Below are 18,456 nucleotides of genomic sequence, written 5' to 3'. Positions count from 1 at the left end.
CCTCCACCAGTGCCCATTTCCCACCACCGCGGATCCCAGAATCCCTCCCACCCCCCATCCTCCCCATCCCACCCTGCTTCTGTGGCAGGGCATTCCCTTTTGTTCTCTCTCTCTCTTATTGCCCACCTTTATATTTTAAGAAAAGTAGTAAGCATAATAAATATTTATTTCTATTTTCAGGCAAGAAAAGGTTATAAGAAAAAACTGGAGGATGATCAACTTTACAACAAACTTTATTTACAAAACCATAATTCATCTGCTTTGGCGTTGCTATTGATAACATACCTAGAGTTAAGATATTAGCAAAGGCAATACAATGATTTTAACTTTATATAAAACCGAACACTATCTCAGTTTTCTTTTCCTTTGTGGCTCTGAATGCAGTTTTAAATGACACAACAACAGTGATGACAACAACAACAACAACAAAAAAAAAAAACAAACAGCACTTTAAAAAAATATATAATGGCCTAAGCAAACCACTTTAATTTTCCATTAAAAAAATACTTGCTATTTACAGAGGACACCCTGAAATGGGATAACTTAAAGATTGGGGTTTAGTTTATCTGGATTTCATAGCATAATATCCACAAGACAGTAAAAGTATAAAAATAATATTGGGTAAAAGTATAAATTGATATTTTTTTTAAAAATTCACTATCTGCCATGCTGAGGAATTAAGAGAATTCTGCCATACATTTTGAAGTTTTAAGTTTTCATTTCTTTTTGCTGATTATCAAAGTCTTGTTTCATATTACTTATCTTCAATATAAAATATGATAAACAGTACTCAAGAAACCTAACAGCCTGTTTTGTAATTCCCCATTAAGCATTAATTCCCAATTGAGTTTGACTTATTCATTCATGCATTTTATATACATGAATATATGCATGGTTGTATATGTGTGGGTACTAATGCTTCTTATTAGAATATGAAATTAATGACATGTGTCATTTAGTTGTAAGAAAATTCTCTCAGATTGGAAGCTTGCTAAATAATATGTGAAAAAATCTGTTTCTTTCTGCATTTGAAAATACATCTATCTTGGGTGAAGAGGGGAGAAAGAGAAAGAGGAAGTAGAAGTAGAAGGAAAAAAATTGACTCAACTATATTCAGATAATCTGAGAAAGCAAAGAAACAAACAAATGCATTTTAAAAAACTGAAAAATTCTTCAGAAATTTTAAAGTTGATCCATTAACACATATATTAAATAGGAAAAAGGCTGAACATCATCCATATCATAATTTCATTCATCTAATACACTCCTCTGCTGAAATATCTAATATGGCTTCATCTGTATTCTCTTCTGTCTCTGGCAAGTTCCCCCAAAGTAGGAAGTTTATACCTGCAAATTAAAGTTCATAAAGTTATTTAGCACTGACCACTATTATAACTCAGCATGAAATATGTAAATTAAAACATAATGGTTTCATTAATTTAAAAAATGTTAAAAAATGTACCACAAGTTGGACCGGAGAGATAGTACAGGAGTTAAGGCACTTACCTTGCACACTGGCCAACCCTCGTCCAATCCCAGGCACTGTCTATGTTCCTTCAGCCCACAAGGAGTGATCTCTGAGCACAGAGTCAGGTATAATGCCTGAGCACACCTTGGTGTGACTTAGACTTGCTCCCCCCACCCGCCTATCTTTCTCATAAAAGTACTACAAATAAAGAATCTGAGGAATATTTACTCAAGGCTTGCCTTAGCTCCATTTTGCCATAATCACTGTATACCAAAATTTCTAAAAATCCATTTTAGGGCTGAAGCGACAGAATAGTGAGCAGGCAGGGCACTTCCCTTGCTCAAGGTTTACGAGGTTCAGTCCCTGGCACCCCAAATTGTCCCTGAGCACTGCTATGAGTAATCCTTGAAAATAGATCTTATATCTTTTTAGAATAACTTTTTCTTTAGACTGTACCAGCAAACAAAAAACCTTAAGTCTCATCTCTTCAACAAGTGTAGAGGTAATTGATGCCTTTTGTTTTGTTTTGTTTTGGGGCCACACCCAGCAATGCATAGGGCTTATGCCTGGCTCTTTGCTCAGAAATCACTCCTGGCAGGCTCAGGGAACCATCTGGGGTGCCAAGGATCAAAACTGGTTAGGCCGTGTGTGAGGCAAGTGCCCTACCTGCTATTACTCTCTCTCCAACCCACCTTGTGCCTTTCTTAACAAGGTTCTGGAGTCAGCTTTAAAATAAAGAGAACCTGAAAGTAATTTAAGAACCAAACATGAATGTCCCTTAGTATCTGTTTTGCAAATCATAACGCCCCAAATTAGAGAGAAGGTAAGAAGGAATGTACCTGCCACAGAGGCAGGGGGTGGGATGGGGTGGGGTTGATGGGAGGGACACTGGGAACAATGGTGGCAAAAAATGTGCACTGATGGAGGGATGGGTGCCTGATCATTGCAAGACTGAAACATAATCATGAAAGTTTGTAACTGTATCTCACGGTGATTCAATAAAAAAAATAAATAAATAAAATAAAATAAAATAAAAAAGAGAACCACAGCAGGGACACTCAAGCAATGAGCAGGGTAGACAATGAGCACTGCCAGGTATGACCCTCAAACAAACAAAAATAATAAATTAATATTCTTTTAAATGAACAGTATTGTTTAATACACGTGGATTTTTTTTTTTTTGGTCAATATGACTATAAAATTTAGGAACAGAGTATAGCAGTCAATACAAAACCAGAATAAAACCTCATTGTGGAAGAATGGCCAGGTTTCATATTATAGAATTTAATATAATGGAATTTAATATAGTGCAGTATCACATAAATGCTAAAGAGATAATGAGATAGTTTATTAATGCACTATATCAATGTTAATTGAACCCAACACCAACAACAAAATAAGTGAGTTAAACAAATCTGGGCCAGAAAGATAGCAAAGGATTATTTCTAGTTCAAATCACATATGGTCCCCAGCACTCAAAGGTCACTCCTGGGTACAGAGTCAGAAGCAGATTCTAAATATATTACTGGGTGTGGCCCCAACTCACTCACACTGGCCCCACTACCCCACCAAATAAATAAAGAAAAAGGAAAAGAAATCTTAAGCTGTTCATTTGTGACTGTGGACACAGGAAGACTTAGCAACTCTAGAGACCCACACTGCAGACACTGACAGTAGTTAGATGGGAATTCTAAGACAAGATTAGTTATTTTAATCCAGTTTCTACCACTAGCAGTATAACATTCATGTTTATATTACTTTTGCTAAAGTATAAGCAACCACAAACTAAATATATTATTGTTTTATATGTTATACTGTGTATCTTTTAAATTCTTCTTTTAAATCATTTAACATGGAAATTTACCTATGTTCATATATGTAGATTTACCTATGTCCATAATGTGCAGCACTTTTCCTTCTGTAGGAGGGAAAATTTTCATAGATGCCCTAAGATAGACATGTGTAAGGATGTGTACTGTTGGAGAAACAGTAAAATAATCAATGATCTCTTGGTTGGGATACTAGAATCTAACCAGATTCTGGTGAAAATACAAATGTCTATCATCATATTTTTATAAATTCTGTTTTGTTTTGATTATAAAAAATAAAAAATATTTCGAGAGAGAGAGGGGAGGGGGGAAAGAAAGGGAGACAGAGAAAGGGGGGGGAGAGAGAGAGAGAGAGAGAGAGAGAGAGAGAGAGAGAGAGAGAGAGAGGAGTCTGCCATAGAGGCAAGCTGTCAGGGGGTGGGAGGGAGGAGACATTGGTGGCAGGAAATGTATACTGGTAAAGAGATGGATGTTGTAATACTGTGTGACTAAAACCCAATCATAAAAAAAAATTTAAAAAAATAATTTTGGAAAAAAAAAGGGTAAAAGAGAGTACACAGGTAGAATGTTTGCCTAGAATGCAGCCAGCTAGGGTTTTATCCCTGGCACCCCATATGGTCCCCTGAGCCTGCCAGGAGTGATCACTGAGCTCAGAGTCAGGAGTAATCCCTGAGCACCACTGGGTGTGGCCCCAAAACAACAACAAAAAAGCATAAGTGGTGCTTTGCCGCTGGTAAAATGACATTGAAGAGTGCATATAATCACCAGAATTACTATACCAAAATCTGAGGGGGTGATTTGAACTTGTAGGGGTAAATGGAAAGTTGAAGTTCATTTGCTTTTTAGATCATTTACTAATCACAGGGAATTTTAAGCGATGTTTTCTAAGCTTTCCTCAACAAAGTTTTGGAAAAGCAGAGCTACATATGAAGACTAACCTAGAGCATAAACTTATTGAGGGCTCTTTCAGTTTAAACTATTCTAGAATATTATAAAGCATCTGAAGGTATTCTGTTGATACTACCAATTCTGTGATCAAAGACAGTTCCAACACTATCAGAAATTCTGTTTATCAAGCACACACACACACACACACACACACACACACACACACACAATTCTTTAAATCACAATATTTAGGGGCCAGAGTGATAGTACTGCAGTTAGAGCACTTGCCTTGCACTAGGCCAACCAGAGTTGGACACCCCATTTGGTCCCTTGAGCCTGCTAGGAATGATCCCTGTGCACACAGTTAACCCCTGAAAACTGCTGGGTGTGGGTCAAAAACAAACAAACAAAAAAAATCACAATATTAGGGTTACAAAGAAGTTTGATATTTCTGGAGTCAATATTCAGAGACATGAGTAGCTCTGCACAATTGGTTCAAAGGACAAAAAATAAACTAAGCGTTTGGATCTGACAGAAGCAGTACCTTCCTTTCTCTGTTAAGAAAGAGGAAGGAAATCCTGTGATCCGTCTGTTTCTCCTGGATTACATTCAATACAAATGGAAAAATGCTAGGCTTTTCTCTTTGAAAAATTGACTAATATTAAAAAGTAAATCAAAATTGAAAAATCTCCACCTTGTGTTTTGAATTCCATAAAGCAGGAAAAAGAGTATCAAAGGAGAAACTTCCTTTAATGAGTCCCATGAGAAACACAAAATTGGAAAGCTAAATGAGCTGCCTACATCTCACTTTGCTCATAAATTTATGCCTTCATAATATATTATCATGTTAAATTAAGATCTTCCAACTGAAAGGTAGAGATGCACAATTGAACATGGGGTTATTAAAAAAAGTAGGATCACAATTTAAGGCTTAAAGACCTATGAACTTAGTTGAAAATTCATGATTTTTTAGTCTTTAAAGACAAATCATACTTTCAAAAACTGGGATTTATTTTAAGTTCTGAAGAAGATAAAAACAAATTGAAACCTGAGACTGCGAGTGCCAAATTGGATTGACAAGCTCTTTAAAGTTAACTCAATCTGTTATATAAATAGATTTAGACACTGAAAAATGTGTCCTATAACAGAAGTAAATGGCTTCATATAATATGAAATGCATTCAGTAAAAATCAGAATTGGCTATGCAATTTTCAATTAGACAACTAGTAAAACATATTAGTATTAAATTTCCCTAGGTTAAAATTGTATCATAATTTGTTACTATGAATTTATAGATGTCAGAATGTCTATTTTATGCTGAATAAACTTAAATATACTTTGCTATCAAATCTAAATTATTTCATAAATTTTCATAAGCTGAGATCATAATATCAAGGTAGAAATTTAAAGCAATTGAAACATTTAAGATCATAAAACTTAGTCATGTTTGAGGCTCTAAAATATAAATAACAAAAATAGAAATGGAAATTGTTGGTTAATAGGTGTCATAAAGAGATATTTGTGATAAAAGAATTAAAAAGTTTCATCCCAGTGAATCCATCCCAATATGTGGCTTTAAGGAAATTGCTAAAATTAATTTTTGGGAGTTCTAGACACTGCTAGACAAAATTTGGAGGAATATCAGAAATAATTATTTCTTACCAGAAGAGTCCAGTCTGTTAATACCATAAACTGCCTGGCTGTGAAACATCCAGAAGTGTCCATTATTGCAAGAAAGAAGGCAGGAACAACATGGAACAATCACATGATAACCTACAATGTTACCACTAAAAAGGAAAGTAAATATTACCTATATTATTTGGCCATATGAGCATTTTATGTGCTAATATAAAGAGATCATATAAAGAATTCATTTCCTCCTAACAACCTCCATGGCTGTGGTTACAGCTCTACTGCTGAGAGGAAAAATAAAAACAGTTTTTGGGTTAAGTAAAATACTACCACAGTCTTTGCTACTACTGTTTTATAGATTCTCCTACACAAAGCAAGCCTTAGAAGCTATAAAGTTGAGATTTGTTCTCTAAAGTACTCCAAATTGATGTGCTAGACACACAAAATACATAAAATAAACTCAGTGCTATAGGTAAAGGCTTTTTTCTAATCCCCAGAACTATGGCAAATTGGATTCTTCTATGTTCTAGTCCCATGAAACCTAAAAACTGTTTCAACAGATGGAGGAGTGGGAAGACAGCATGAGCTTCTCTAAACCAAACACAAGCTGGCTGCTCTACTTTTAGTTTCAGTATTTTGAAGGAATTTAGAAATAAAGCAAATCCAAAGCTTCTAGAAAAAGTTGCAAAAGTTTTTACTGTCTGCAGGATTATCCATTATAAGTAACTCACTCTTGAACAGTATTTTAAAAAAACTATCTGGTCACTATTAAAGGTGACTATGCAAGGAATGTTCTCATTCATACTTCTAAAAACGTGACATGAATATTTATACATTGGGCTGTAAAATTTCTATTAATTATAGGTTGTTCCCACGCTGTGAAATGTGGGAGTTAATCATTTTTGTGAGGCCTATGAAGAAATACTATACATGGTACTAAACCATCAAAAATGTCTCCTAATCAAAATCTGCTTGAAAAGCAAATAAATAAAGGCTAATATTCTTGGAGTAGAAGTGACAATTACTTGCAAGACTAAATTCTATGGGTTTAATTGTCACCCATGTTCATTCATTCTTTATTCCTTCAACTAATGTTTACTGAGCACTACTCTCACTGCCAGGAATACAGCAATGGACTAAGTCATTGTTGTCATGCAACTATTCTCACAGACACATTAGACCATTCTAATCTTTTGTTAAAACTTCAATGACTTCATACTGGAGAAGAACGATAACAAAACAACAGCCACTAGTTACATGCCCTGGTTAGAGGTGGGGGTGGGAAAGGAAGGGGAGGAGTCTACTGAGTCATCCCTGGCCCAAGGGGTGCTTCAGTCTAGTGCACAGTCCTTTCTTGTGTTTTGAATCTTGTGTGCTGAATGAGGCAAATACAAAGGATTCTATATTCCTGGGAAAACTTTGGACAGTCCCACAAAGGCTGCAAAAATCTGTAATTTAGAGTTCAGGAACATTTCTACTGCCCTGATTAGACAGAAGGGAACCTAACTGAACCTTTCGTTTCTCCAGAGACAGACAGTTGTGTCCCATTCTAGTCACACGCTAGATGACTAGTTCTGCTCCATGTTCAAAATCTCAAGGGTTATTAAGCCCTTGATATGTGCTGGGATGAATCAAGATAGATGCTCTCAGTATAAAATGTACTCTATATTTCAAAGACTAAAGAATAAAACAAAATATTTTGTTGATACTCATTAGGATATTTAAATGTTGAAATAAACATCTTGGATATATTACATTAAAAATCTGATTAAAGTGATCTTCACTTGTATCTTTTTATGCTTTAAAATGTGGTTACTAGAAAACTAAATTACACATGTAGTTTGCATATTTTGGTTACTTTGTTGGTTTTGGGCCATACTTGGCTGTGCTCAGTGCTTACTCCTGGCTCTGCACTCAGGAATCACTCCTGTCAGGGTTCATGGGGTGCTGGGGATTAAACCTAGGTGAGCACCCTACCCACTGTTCTATCTCTCTGGTTCCCAAATACAAGACTTTTTTCTATCTTAAGAAGATAGCTTTTATCTTCCAAAATTTACTAATATACTTTACCAACATACATATTAAATAAATAAGTTTAGAGGTTTGGAAGCATAAGTTTGCTCAAGATCACATAGATTGTAAGAATAAGAGGTCTGGGAGATAGTACAGTGGTTAAGCTGCTTATGCCTGACTTGGGTTGGATTCTTAGTACCATAGAGTCCCTTGAGCATCACCAGGTGCAGCCCTGGAGTCCCTTGAGCATTATCAGGTGCAGTCCAGGAGGCCCCTTAGCACTACCAGAATGGCCAGGGTCAATCCCTGCCTATACAGGGACAGAGAAGCACCACATTCTTGGACCCTTATTACAAAGTGCAGATTCAGTTAACCAGAGAATTATTGGTGGGACCATAGCACTCCTATGCACTACTTGGGAGTCTGGCCACATTCACAAAAAATGAGTAAGGATAAGAGATAGGGAGTTAACTCACAGGGATGGAGACGAGGTTCAATCTCTGGTATGGGACGGTCCCCTTAATCCATCAGGAGCAACCCTCAAAGCGCTAGGAGTAGCAAAGCCAGGGCATATATATTTTTTTCACAAAGAAATTTTATTAAAGGAGGAGAGAGAAAAGGTAATGCATTCAAGAGAGACTAGAGGCTTCTCCAGAGAGAAGAGAGAACCCCATGAAGTAAAAGGAATTACACACCCATCAAAGCTGATTTTTGACTGTAAATCAAAATTCTACCCCAATTACATTGTCTTGTACAGGAAATTAAAAATTATTTGTAAATGCCTTTAAAAATCATAAAATATACAAATGTAAAGTCTTTTAAAAATGTTTTTGAAATGAAACTTTAAAAAATAGTTTAAATAGTTTTTCAATAGATTCATGTATGAGTTACAACCAGTGTCTGAAAGAGGCAACCAAGCCTTTCTCTGTGTTTTGGATTGACAGTCAATCTCCCAAACCCAGGGTTATCTAGAATTGTGCCATGTGTTACCATTTCAAGCAAGCAATGTTCTTCAGTTTACAATTGCAGATTTCAGTGAAGTAGCATCTTCCAATGAAATCCACTGCACTGGAAAGGGAAAAGCAAAGAGATTAAATGTACATTAAATACATACACACCATTATCTATTTAACTATTTCTAAGTACATAGTTCAGAAATGTATATTTACATTTTATGCAACCAATCTCATATTGCAAAACTAAAAGTCTGTACTCACTAAACAGTAACTTCCCATTTTCCTTCCCACATACACCCTGGCACCATTCTAATTTCTTTCTTTCTCTTTTTTTTCTTTTTTCCTTTTTGGGTCACACCCAGCGATGCACTGGAGTTACTCCTACCTCATGCACACAGGGATTACTCCTGGCTCATGCACTCAGGAATTACTCCTGGCGGTGCTGGCGGAACCATATGGGATGCTGGGAATTGAACCTGGGTCGGCTGCGTGCAAGGCAAACGCCCTACCCGCTGTGCTATCCCCACTGTGCTATTGCTTCAGCCTCCTGCACCATTCTAATTCCTATTCACATAAGTGGAATCATACAGTACTTGTTTTGTTGTGACTAGCTCATTTTATTATTACCGGTTACCATATGTGGTCCCAGGAACTGAAACAAGGTAGGCCTCTTGCAAGGCAAGCACCTTACATATACTATGTCTCTGGTCCCTGATGACTCACTTTACTTAAGGTAATGTCCTTAAGGTCCATCCATGTTTTGCATATGAAAAGATACTCTTTTCTTGAAGGGGTGCTCAGGGACCAATCCCAGCAATATACTGCCAGCAGTTCAGTGCTGGGGCTCACCAGGACTGCACTCAGCAGATATAGGGTGTGGGGGAGAGAACATAGTGGGTGATGATGGTGGGGGATACAGGAATGTGTTGCCAGGTATAGAAGTCAGTGACTCAAAAATGGAAGACATACGCTGGAGACAGTACAGGGGGTAAGGTGATTGCTTTGAACAAAGTCAACTCCAGTTGATTCCTTTTTTGAATTGTCTCCCTGCCCTACTCTTCCTTCCCATTTTCCTTTTTCTTTCTTTCTTTCTTTCTTTCTTTCTTTCTTTCTTTCTTTCTTTCTTTCTTTCTTTCTTCTTTTCTCACGACTGGGAATTGAACCCTGGGTCTTACACATGCAAAGCAAGTGCTATACCACTAAGCTATATTCCAGCCCAGATCTTCACTTTTTAAAGGTGAAAACTCATTATATGTATATACCACACTTAGTTTACTCACTATATGTTCACAGACTTCATCGTTTGGCAATTGTGAGTAATGCTGCTAAAAAATAGGTTTGAAAATATCTTACAGATTATGTACTGAATTTTTAAAAATTATATATCCAAGACGTGGGATTGCTGCATCACATAGCAATTCAATTTTGTTTTTTTTGAGTTGTCATAGTTTTCATTTCAGCTACATCATTTTACATTCCTACCTGCAGTGTACAAGGGTTCTGACTTTTCCATATTCTAACTACTGGTTGTGACTGAATATATTTGATTCTATTTAGTATGAATTTTGTTGACCTATACCTGAGACTTTAAGAATTCTATGAGTTGCTATTTCTAAGATTATTATATTCAACATATCTTTCATTTAAAAGATCTTTTCTTTTTGAGCATGCGGTTCTTCAGTGTTACACCTGGAAGTGCCAGGGAAACTACGTGGTCCAGACCTGGCATGCACTCTAGACCTTTAAGCTACATTTCTGGCCCCTCTATTAACAATCTGCTATGTACTCATTGATTGATGTACATCTTGCACACTAATCTATCACTACTGTAATTTCCATAAAGAGCAGACAATAGGAAAAACCTGATTCTCTAGTCTAACGTAACAACTCACAACTGAGCTTTCCTTATGACTGTCTTATTACCACAGTTATTGAGTTGGCTACTGTTTTTAATTTGTATGTGTGCTGCTAAAAAGAAAAAGCACTAGCAACAACTCATAGACACTTTGAAGTGTAGGTTTTAAATTTATTGCCTACCACTTTTTCTCCTTTCAACACATAGATATTAATCCATTTATATTTGCAATAAATGATAATGTTTCACTTTGCCATTAGCCATGACTACACTTAAACCAAGTCAGAAAAGATTTCAAGGTAAAGGGGCTGGAGAGGTTGCCTTGTAAACTGTCAACTGGTATCATTCTCCAGGGCTGGGTATACTTAAATTAAAAAAGAAATCTACATTATCATGAAACTAATTTTAAAGATTTTTAGTCTTCCTCCTCTGGCTTTGTTCAAAAGAAACACTGTATATCTAAATCTTGGATAATTACTGCATTTTAATAATAAAGTATGCTATAAGTATGAAGTAAGTTCCAACAGAGATAAATATTGAAAATCATATAGGGAACTGATACATTGGTTGTAGAAAGAGAAAGTAGATACCTTTTTTCAGAGCTAGGAAAAGGTATAATTGAGAGAAATAAAATGGCTATTTTTTTACATTTATTTCTCAAACCTGTCAATATATATATATATTTTTTTTTTGAGATGTGGGGTGGATTGGGCTTAGGCCCGGCTCTGCACTCAGAAATCACTCCTAGCTGGGGTACAAGGTATCAAACCCTGACCAGCCTCAGGCAAGGCAAATGCCCTACCCCTTATACTGTTTCCTTTCCCCCAGTTAATTTTATTAAGAAAATTATCTTTCTCATACACACGCTCTCTTTCAAATTCATTGTCTGTATGCTTAAGTTTTTCTTCACTTTGCAATCACTTTTTTTTCCCTGGCTTTTTGGGTCACACCTGGCGATGCTCAGGGGTTTCTCCTGGCTCTGCTCTCAGGAATTACTCCTGTCGGTGCTCGGGAGACCATATGGGATGCTGGAAATAGAACTTGGGTCAGCCCGGTACAAGGCAAACGCCCTACCCACTGTGCTATGGCTCCAGCCTCACTTTGCAATCACTTTTGTACTATCACATTGCAAACACTTTCTGTACTATCTTTCCAGCCCAGCTACTTTCCAAATTGGAAGCAAACTTCTCAAGATTCTACACCAAAGTGTGTGGAGACTAAAAACAGAATTTAAAATGATTTAATTATGCAAACGAATAATATTCAAACTAGGCTTTACTTGGGCACTCTTACTTCATCTCCTAAAAATGTCTCTTATTCAGCAAAAAGGAATCTTAGAGAAAAGAATACTGAATTCCATAGACAGGATTCTATTTATAGATGAAATCCTGGATCCAGCCTGCCCATTACGAATAATGGTAGGGAACTTTTTTTTTTCGGGGGGGGGGATTGATGTAAGACGTAATGGGGCTGGGGGGGTGGTACCCCAAACTCAAAACCTTTCCAAGAGCATAGGGAATCTTGCTGGTTGGACTTGGGCCTTGAGATAGGCTGGTAGGACAGGGCGTCTGGGATGCAACCGCGGGGATGTGGTCACATGACGCTAATTAATTGACCCAGAAGCATTACATCAGGCGTGACCGCCCTGGCTACACCACAGACTCGGGGCCAGACAGGCTGCCCACTTAGTTCTATTCCCAGGGGATGAGACTGTCGGGAGTGGCTTGGACCAGCACAGTGATAACCTCCGGGTCGCCGTGCGAGTTCCCCGCCGTCCACTTGCCCCCACTGCCCGCCGCTAGCACGACTTACTTGGTAGGAGGGATGTCTGTGGAGAAAAGGTCTATCTCAGTATCCGCCAGCAGGACGGCCTTCATGCCCCTAGAGCTGAGCACTTGCTTACAGAATTTACAGCACAGGATGGACACGCACCGGTCCTTGAAATGACAAATACTGGTAGACATGGCGTCCCGGGGTGCGGCGTGGGTGGGTGGGTGGGTGGGTGGGGGTGGGGGGTTGCTGGGGAGACAAGAGCAATTTCTTTCTGGTTTGATTCTCCTAGGCCAAAAAAAAAAAAAAAATCAAACCGTGAGGAACTTTCGAGCCAGTCCCTGCCCTAAAATAGGGGCGGAAAAGGAGGTCTTTTATTTATTTCCCCGTCGGAAGCAAGCGTGCTGGGGAACTGGACGGGGAGAAGCAACAGACCAGGCGTTCCTGTCAGCTCCTGGCGAAGGGAGTAGCGGTTTGCAGCGGGGGAGCGGCGGGGTTTTCTCTTCAGCTTTCCCCTTTCTTTCTTCCGGCTCCTCTTAGCGATCCCCTCAGCGGCTCCAGCAAACGTTTCACTGAGAGCTTCTCTTGGAGGATGCCCGGCTCCCGGCCTCACGTTCGCACCAGCCGAGCGTCCCCTGCCCACGCCCCCCCCCAGGAAATCTTTCTCCGCGATCCCGGATTCGGAAGTCTCACTTTTCAACCAGTCGGGGACGATTCCCCGTTCTCCCGAGTCCTCCCGCGACCCTCCAACTCCGCGGACGTGTTCGCCGGTCGTCCCACCCCCAGCCCTCGGCGTGCCGGCGTCTCGTGCCGTGTCTTTTCGCGTCCTGCGCTTTTTCCCCCTCGAGCCTCTCGCCGTCCCCGGAGCTCTCTCCTCCCCGGAGCGGCCGCTCCCCAGAGCAGCGGGGGTGCCGCAAGGAACGGAGCGGGAGGGAGGCGGAGCGGAAGGCTGCTTTCTGGCTCTCCGGCAAAAAACACGTTGGGTTTTTCTTGCTCTCTCTTCCGCTCTCTCTAGCCTCCCCGGCCGGCTGTCAGTTTGAATTGCCTGCGCTGCGCACCCATTGGGAGAACGAGAGTTCGCCCGCGTCCCGCATTGGAGGGCTTCGGAGCCCTCCCGACGAATCCCAGGGGCGAGGAACGTGGATGCCCCGCCTCTGTAACGGTACGGAGATCACGGAGGCTTCTGATTGGCCAAGCTTGGCTCCGCCTCTGGTCTCATTGGCCGGCTCCTGGGAGAAAGCGGCACGGCCCGGCCTTTCTCACTTCTCATTGGAAACTGCTCCACAGTCCCACCGACCTCTACTCGCTATTGGTTAAAATTCTCCGCAACGCCCCGCCTCTCTACCCTGGCTCCATTGGTTCCTGCCTCCTCCCAAGAGTTTGTGTTGGGTAGTTGGTTCCCTCTTAACCCCGCCTATTAATTCTACTTTAGGGTTCTGGCAGCCCGGGGAGGAGCTTACTCTGTAAACTACGCCTCGAAGGTGCTAGTCACACCTCCAAGTTTCGCCAGCCCCTCCTCCTCATTCCGGGCCTCTCGCGACCAACTATTCCCATTGGCTACCGGCCCCATCGGTCGATAGCAAACGGGCGGTGATTGGCAAGGGGGTGGGCTCTACTTCCCGGCGGGGTACTGCAGAGTTGGCGGAGGCTCCTCGGGGGACTCTGAGAGCGATCTGCGTAGAAGCGGGTGGCGGGGCAGAAAGGGGAGGAGAGCTCAGAGTGGGAAGCGGACCCCGGGGCCCGGGACCCGTCGCGACAGAGCCAGGTAAAGGCTCCTTACCCCTTCCCTTTCTTCTGCGCGGCCGCCTGACGGGATCCCCGGCCGAACCCACCCTGGCAAGCGGCGGGAAGGAGAGGGCGCGGATGCTGCCTGCGGTATCGCTTTGGCGGTGCCGCCCGAAATCCCTCCCCAGACCGCCCCCTCCCACCCCGACCCTCGCTGAATCTCCCAGTGCAGCCCATAATACTTCTCAGGACCGCGTCTCTCCGCCCTTCGCCGCTGAGCCCTGGGACTCAGCCCTGGCTCACATGCCGCCGCGCAGCCCGCACCCAACCCCCCGCCCCCCCCCAAGTCTGCTCGGTCCACCGCGGGGCTCCAGTCGATGGCATCACTCGTAATCAGCGACTGTCCTCCTCCCCGGCTTCCGAGCCCTGGCGGACGGCCGGTCTGCAGCCCGGGAACACAGAAGGATGGGTGTTCCGCATTGCTTCCGGGGCTCTTCCCCTGCCCCTGTCTCCGGCCGCCCCGGAATGGCTCTGCAACGCACTCGCGTCCTCCGATCCATATCTGGGTCCCCAAAGTTGCTCATATCCTCGCACTCCACGTAACAGCGTGGCCCGTGCCAGTCTTTTTTGAACAGCCTCCTCGGCCCACCGGTGGTCTTCAGCCACTTGCCCACTCCCCATCTTTCAGGCGCGTGCATTAGGAAGGTCGTTCTGCCCTTACCCTGGTGCAGCCTCTGGACCCCACCTTACGCCCCCCGCCCCTCCCAGCTTCCCGCCCGCCTGCAGCACCACGCCATCCCGGCTCCCTCCAGCCCCCTCGGTTGCGGTCCTTTCCGGGCGCGGGAAGTGGGAGACGCTAGCGGGAACCTCCCGCTTCGGCGCGGGGAGAGCAAGGGCGGCCTAGGAGCGAGGGTCGCCGGGCACGCGGGAGGGGGGATCGAGGCTCGGCTCTGCTTCCCCGCCCCGCTTCCTTCCCGCCGATCCGGCTTGGGCCCGGGAGTGCTTCTCGGGTACCGCGGGGAATGCGAGGAGTTGTGACCCCGACTCTCGTCGATACCCCACCCGCAAACACTCCTCCCTCCTCGCCCTGGAAATTGCCTGGAATTGGGTGCGGTATCTGGGATCTCTGATCTTGGATGGCAAAAATGGTCGGGGAGGGCAATTACAGTCACTCCGGTTGCTGGCTAGGGGGAGGTGCGGCTACCTTCCGCCCCCCGCCCTCCGGTCCCCGGTTTTCCCGACTCCGACCCTTGCCTCTAACCCGTTTCCTGCTTCTGCCGACCACATTGTTTTCCTGGATGTGTCCCGTGCATAGCAGGGTTTTTCCTGCTGATCTCTTCCCCCCTCCCCCCCCATTTTGCTGCCAAGAGAAGCTAGTAACCAAAAACAAAACAACTGGGAGGAGAAGCGGGAGGGGAAGAAAAGTTGTGCCCCGGTGGCTGGTCCCTCCCGGGCTTTGATCCCCTTTGATGTCCAGGGAGTTGCCCCCGCCGCGGGTCAGGGGCCACGTCGGAGACTGAGCCAGGAGAGCTCCCTCCGGCTGGCCGCTGCCCAACCCTGGTGGGGCTCGGCAGGGAGGCCGCGGAGGTGCCGCAGTCCCAGCTTGGAGTCCCGCGTTCCCGCCGCAGTCCCCACCCGGAGCCGGTGCAGGCGGCAGCCCCCAAAGTGTTTCCTTTTAGCCTTAAAACAAAATCCGGAGGGAGCTTCCTTCCTCCCTACCTCACCGCACCGCACTCCGCGGAGCGCGAGGCGTGTTCGGCCGAGATGAATGGGCCCAGGCCGAGCTCGGAACACGGTCCCCTACCCCACCCGGCGGCGATTAGGATCTGCGCCGGGGCTAATCGCCCCCTCCCCTTTTCCCTGCGTTTACAGGCAACTGAACCGGAGCAAACGACTTCCGATCCAGTCCGCGCTGCTTGCTCCCGTTTGGGATTTGATTCGCAGCATCTTCCAGCCTGTGCAACAAAAACCCGCGAAGCACGCCCAGCCCTCCCCCCTGCACCCCGATACGCACCCACTCCCTCCTGGGGATACAGCTGGGCGCGTCCACACCCCCACGCCCCCCACACCATGTTGTGCGGAAGGACTTCCACTCCCTGCCTGTGTCGTTGATGTCAGACCCCAGACCAGCCTCCGGGCGCTGCAGTTCTCCCGGCTAATGCTCAGGCTGCGGCTCTAGCGCAGGAACCAGAGGCTGCCGCGCCCGGCCCCAGCGCCCACCGTCTGCATGTGCCCGCCGTAGCCGCCTGCCCATTCCGCAGCCCGCAGCCCGCGCTCCCCGGAGCGCTGGAGACCACCGCGGGGGGCCCCTTCAGCCCTCGAGAGAAGCGGTCTTGGAGGTATTGATTTCGGTGGTTGGATTTTCCCCGTGGATCTATAAATTCACAGTTTGAATTTGGAAGAAAGAAGGAAAAAATGACGTCTCCAGCCAAATTCAAAAAGGATAAGGAGATCATAGCAGAGTATGACACTCAGGTCAAAGGTAAGGGCTTTGAAAAATAGCATAATGCGTCTGTGCTGGGGATCACTGAGGCATGCATTTCCACCCAGATTTTCAGGAGGTTCATTTCTTTGGGTGGAGCAGAGGGGCTAGGCTGACCCCAGAGGTGGTCTCCTAGGCAGGTCTTATTCTCCTTGGGATGGGCAGTGCCAAGAGCCACAAGCTCTGGAAAAGAATTTTCAGAGTGGGGCTCTAGCTTAACCTGTGTCCTGCAGACCATTTTGGGGGCAGCCCTTTCCTCCAGGCTGAGTGGGGGGAGGGAGATTCTTGGAGAGGTTCTTGGGCAGTTTCCTTTTGGGTGCCCGGGTCAGGTTTCCTTGAAGGACAGCTACAATCTGACAGGTGTTTGGGAATATATTTCAGAGGTGGTAGTGGACTCCCGGCCTCCAGGTCCAGAAGGGCAGCCTTGGGGAGACGTGTCATTTGGAGGGGCCCCTTCTCCCCCCCCTTCTTCTTCTTTTTTTTTTTATGCACTACTGTATCAAAAAAAGACATTTCCTAGTGCATGGAACACAGAAAGTCTGTAGCAACCAGGGTGCACCTTGTAAATGCCTAGTCTCAGATTGCCCTGTATTCATTAGGTGATCAGAGAACAGAAAGAATAAGGTCACTCTTAGTGGTCTCCGCCCTCACCTAAACCTGAGTGGATTGGGATGGAAGAATTGCCGCTCTGAAGAATGGGAAGACATAATTGTTTAACCCTTTTGTGTTGTCACTCTCTGCTCCAGATTACATGCCTTTAAAGGCCCACTCCTCTCTCTCTGTACAAAAATGTGAATGGTAAAGCCAAATGTGGACCTGGAGAAGACATGTGACCTGTGTGCACATGCGGTTCAATTCCGTTTGGCACACGAATCAAAGCCCCTTCCCAGGTAGCCCTCACAGCAGCAGTTCTTCCCCAGGAGAGATTTCTGCCTATTAAAGGGCCCCAGCATGTGTTTGTGCAAGGTACTGCCCTTTTTTGGCTAGTGACCGGGAAGAGCCATGTAGTTTTAGCCCTTGAGACCTCCGCTGAGGACTGGGAGATGTGGGTGGCCTTGAATGTTGCACCACATGGAGGAAGCTCTGGGTTTTCCTTTGTTTCAGAGTACAGAGGGAGGGGCCCCTGTTCTATCCCTGCATCAATGGAAGGAGACCTTTTCCTATCACAGAGGACTTAGAAGGGCCTTGTCTTCTCTCTGACACCTGACTGGGGTGGGGGTAGGGCAGACTTGAAATGGACAGTTGCCTTGTCTTTAAGGATTGGAAGGTGGTATGGAGTCCCTATTGTGCTTGTAGGATCTTTTTAATGTCACCTGCTTTGGTCAGTGCTGGAGGTGCCCTAAGGGACTTTGTATCCTTGGTTGCAAATATTGGTGTTTTTTTCCCTTTTTTTTTTTTTTAGACAGAGATAGGGGAGTTGGCTGATTAATAGCTTCAGTTGAACTGGAATTGGGAGAAGTGTTGTAGCGAGTTATAATTGAGGTCTTGGCCTCTTGTCACTGTTCATAATCTGGGCCTGTTTTTGTAAACAATAGACCACTGGTCTGTGTCCTTTCTAGATGCAGTCTGCTCTTGGAATCCCCCCCCTGCAATTTTAACTAGATTATGTCATTCCATTTTACACATCCTATTCTTGACTGTTGCCCTAGGGAGTGTTAATAACTTTGACTTTCCCAGATTTCTCTGTTGAAGCACGCCATTTGTCTAAGGTGTAAAGTGATTTTTTACATGTTTTTGGTTTTTGTTGTTGTTGTTTTGAAGGGTGCAGGCTTGATAGGTGTTAATAGAACTGTATCTGCTTTTTCCTTATTGGTGAAGGTTTCTCGTGAGTTTCAAAA

General features: G+C 44.0%; 2 protein-coding genes across 4 annotated transcripts in view; one reads left to right on the top strand and one right to left on the bottom strand.

Annotated features, from left to right (window-relative positions):
• Positions 1 to 1,162: 1,162 nt before the first annotated feature.
• FAM72A (family with sequence similarity 72 member A) lies at positions 1,163 to 12,605 on the bottom strand. The gene is made up of 4 exons (XM_056118892.1): positions 12,454 to 12,605; positions 8,821 to 8,898; positions 5,848 to 5,972; positions 1,163 to 1,347 (listed from the first exon to the last, which is right to left on the bottom strand). The coding sequence occupies exons 1-4, from the start codon at positions 12,603 to 12,605 to the stop codon at positions 1,253 to 1,255; spliced, it is 450 nt and encodes a 149-aa protein (XP_055974867.1). The 3' UTR covers positions 1,163 to 1,252.
• A 1,436-nt stretch (positions 12,606 to 14,041) lies between these two features.
• Positions 14,042 to 18,456, top strand: part of SRGAP2 (SLIT-ROBO Rho GTPase activating protein 2) — a 297,179-nt gene continuing 292,764 nt past the window's right edge. For all 3 annotated transcript variants that reach the window (XM_056118890.1, XM_056118889.1, XM_056118891.1), the window contains exons 1-2: positions 14,042 to 14,176; positions 16,009 to 16,618. In XM_056118890.1, coding sequence (XP_055974865.1) covers positions 16,552 to 16,618 — 67 coding nt within the window. In that variant the 5' untranslated portion in view covers positions 14,042 to 14,176; positions 16,009 to 16,551. The remainder of the gene's footprint in view (positions 14,177 to 16,008; positions 16,619 to 18,456) is intronic.

Source organism: Sorex fumeus, unplaced genomic scaffold (assembly GCF_029834395.1).
Source record: "Sorex fumeus unplaced genomic scaffold, SorFum_2.1 ptg000039l, whole genome shotgun sequence".
Classification (NCBI taxonomy): Eukaryota; Metazoa; Chordata; class Mammalia; order Eulipotyphla; family Soricidae; genus Sorex; species Sorex fumeus.
The sequence above is the reverse complement of the archived record's forward strand: the minus strand, read 5'-3'. Positions and strand labels throughout refer to the sequence as shown.

Coding starts and splice junctions, on each gene's coding strand:
- FAM72A (XM_056118892.1), bottom strand. CDS start 12,605: ATGTCTACCAGTATTTGTCATTTCAAGGACCGGTGCGTGTCCATCCTG. Junction 8,899..12,453: donor ACAGACATCCCTCCTACCAA/GTAAGTCGTGCT, acceptor TTCCCTTTCCAG/TGCAGTGGATTTCATTGGAA. Junction 5,973..8,820: donor AACATTGCTTGCTTGAAATG/GTAACACATGGC, acceptor TTTCCTTTTTAG/TGGTAACATTGTAGGTTATC.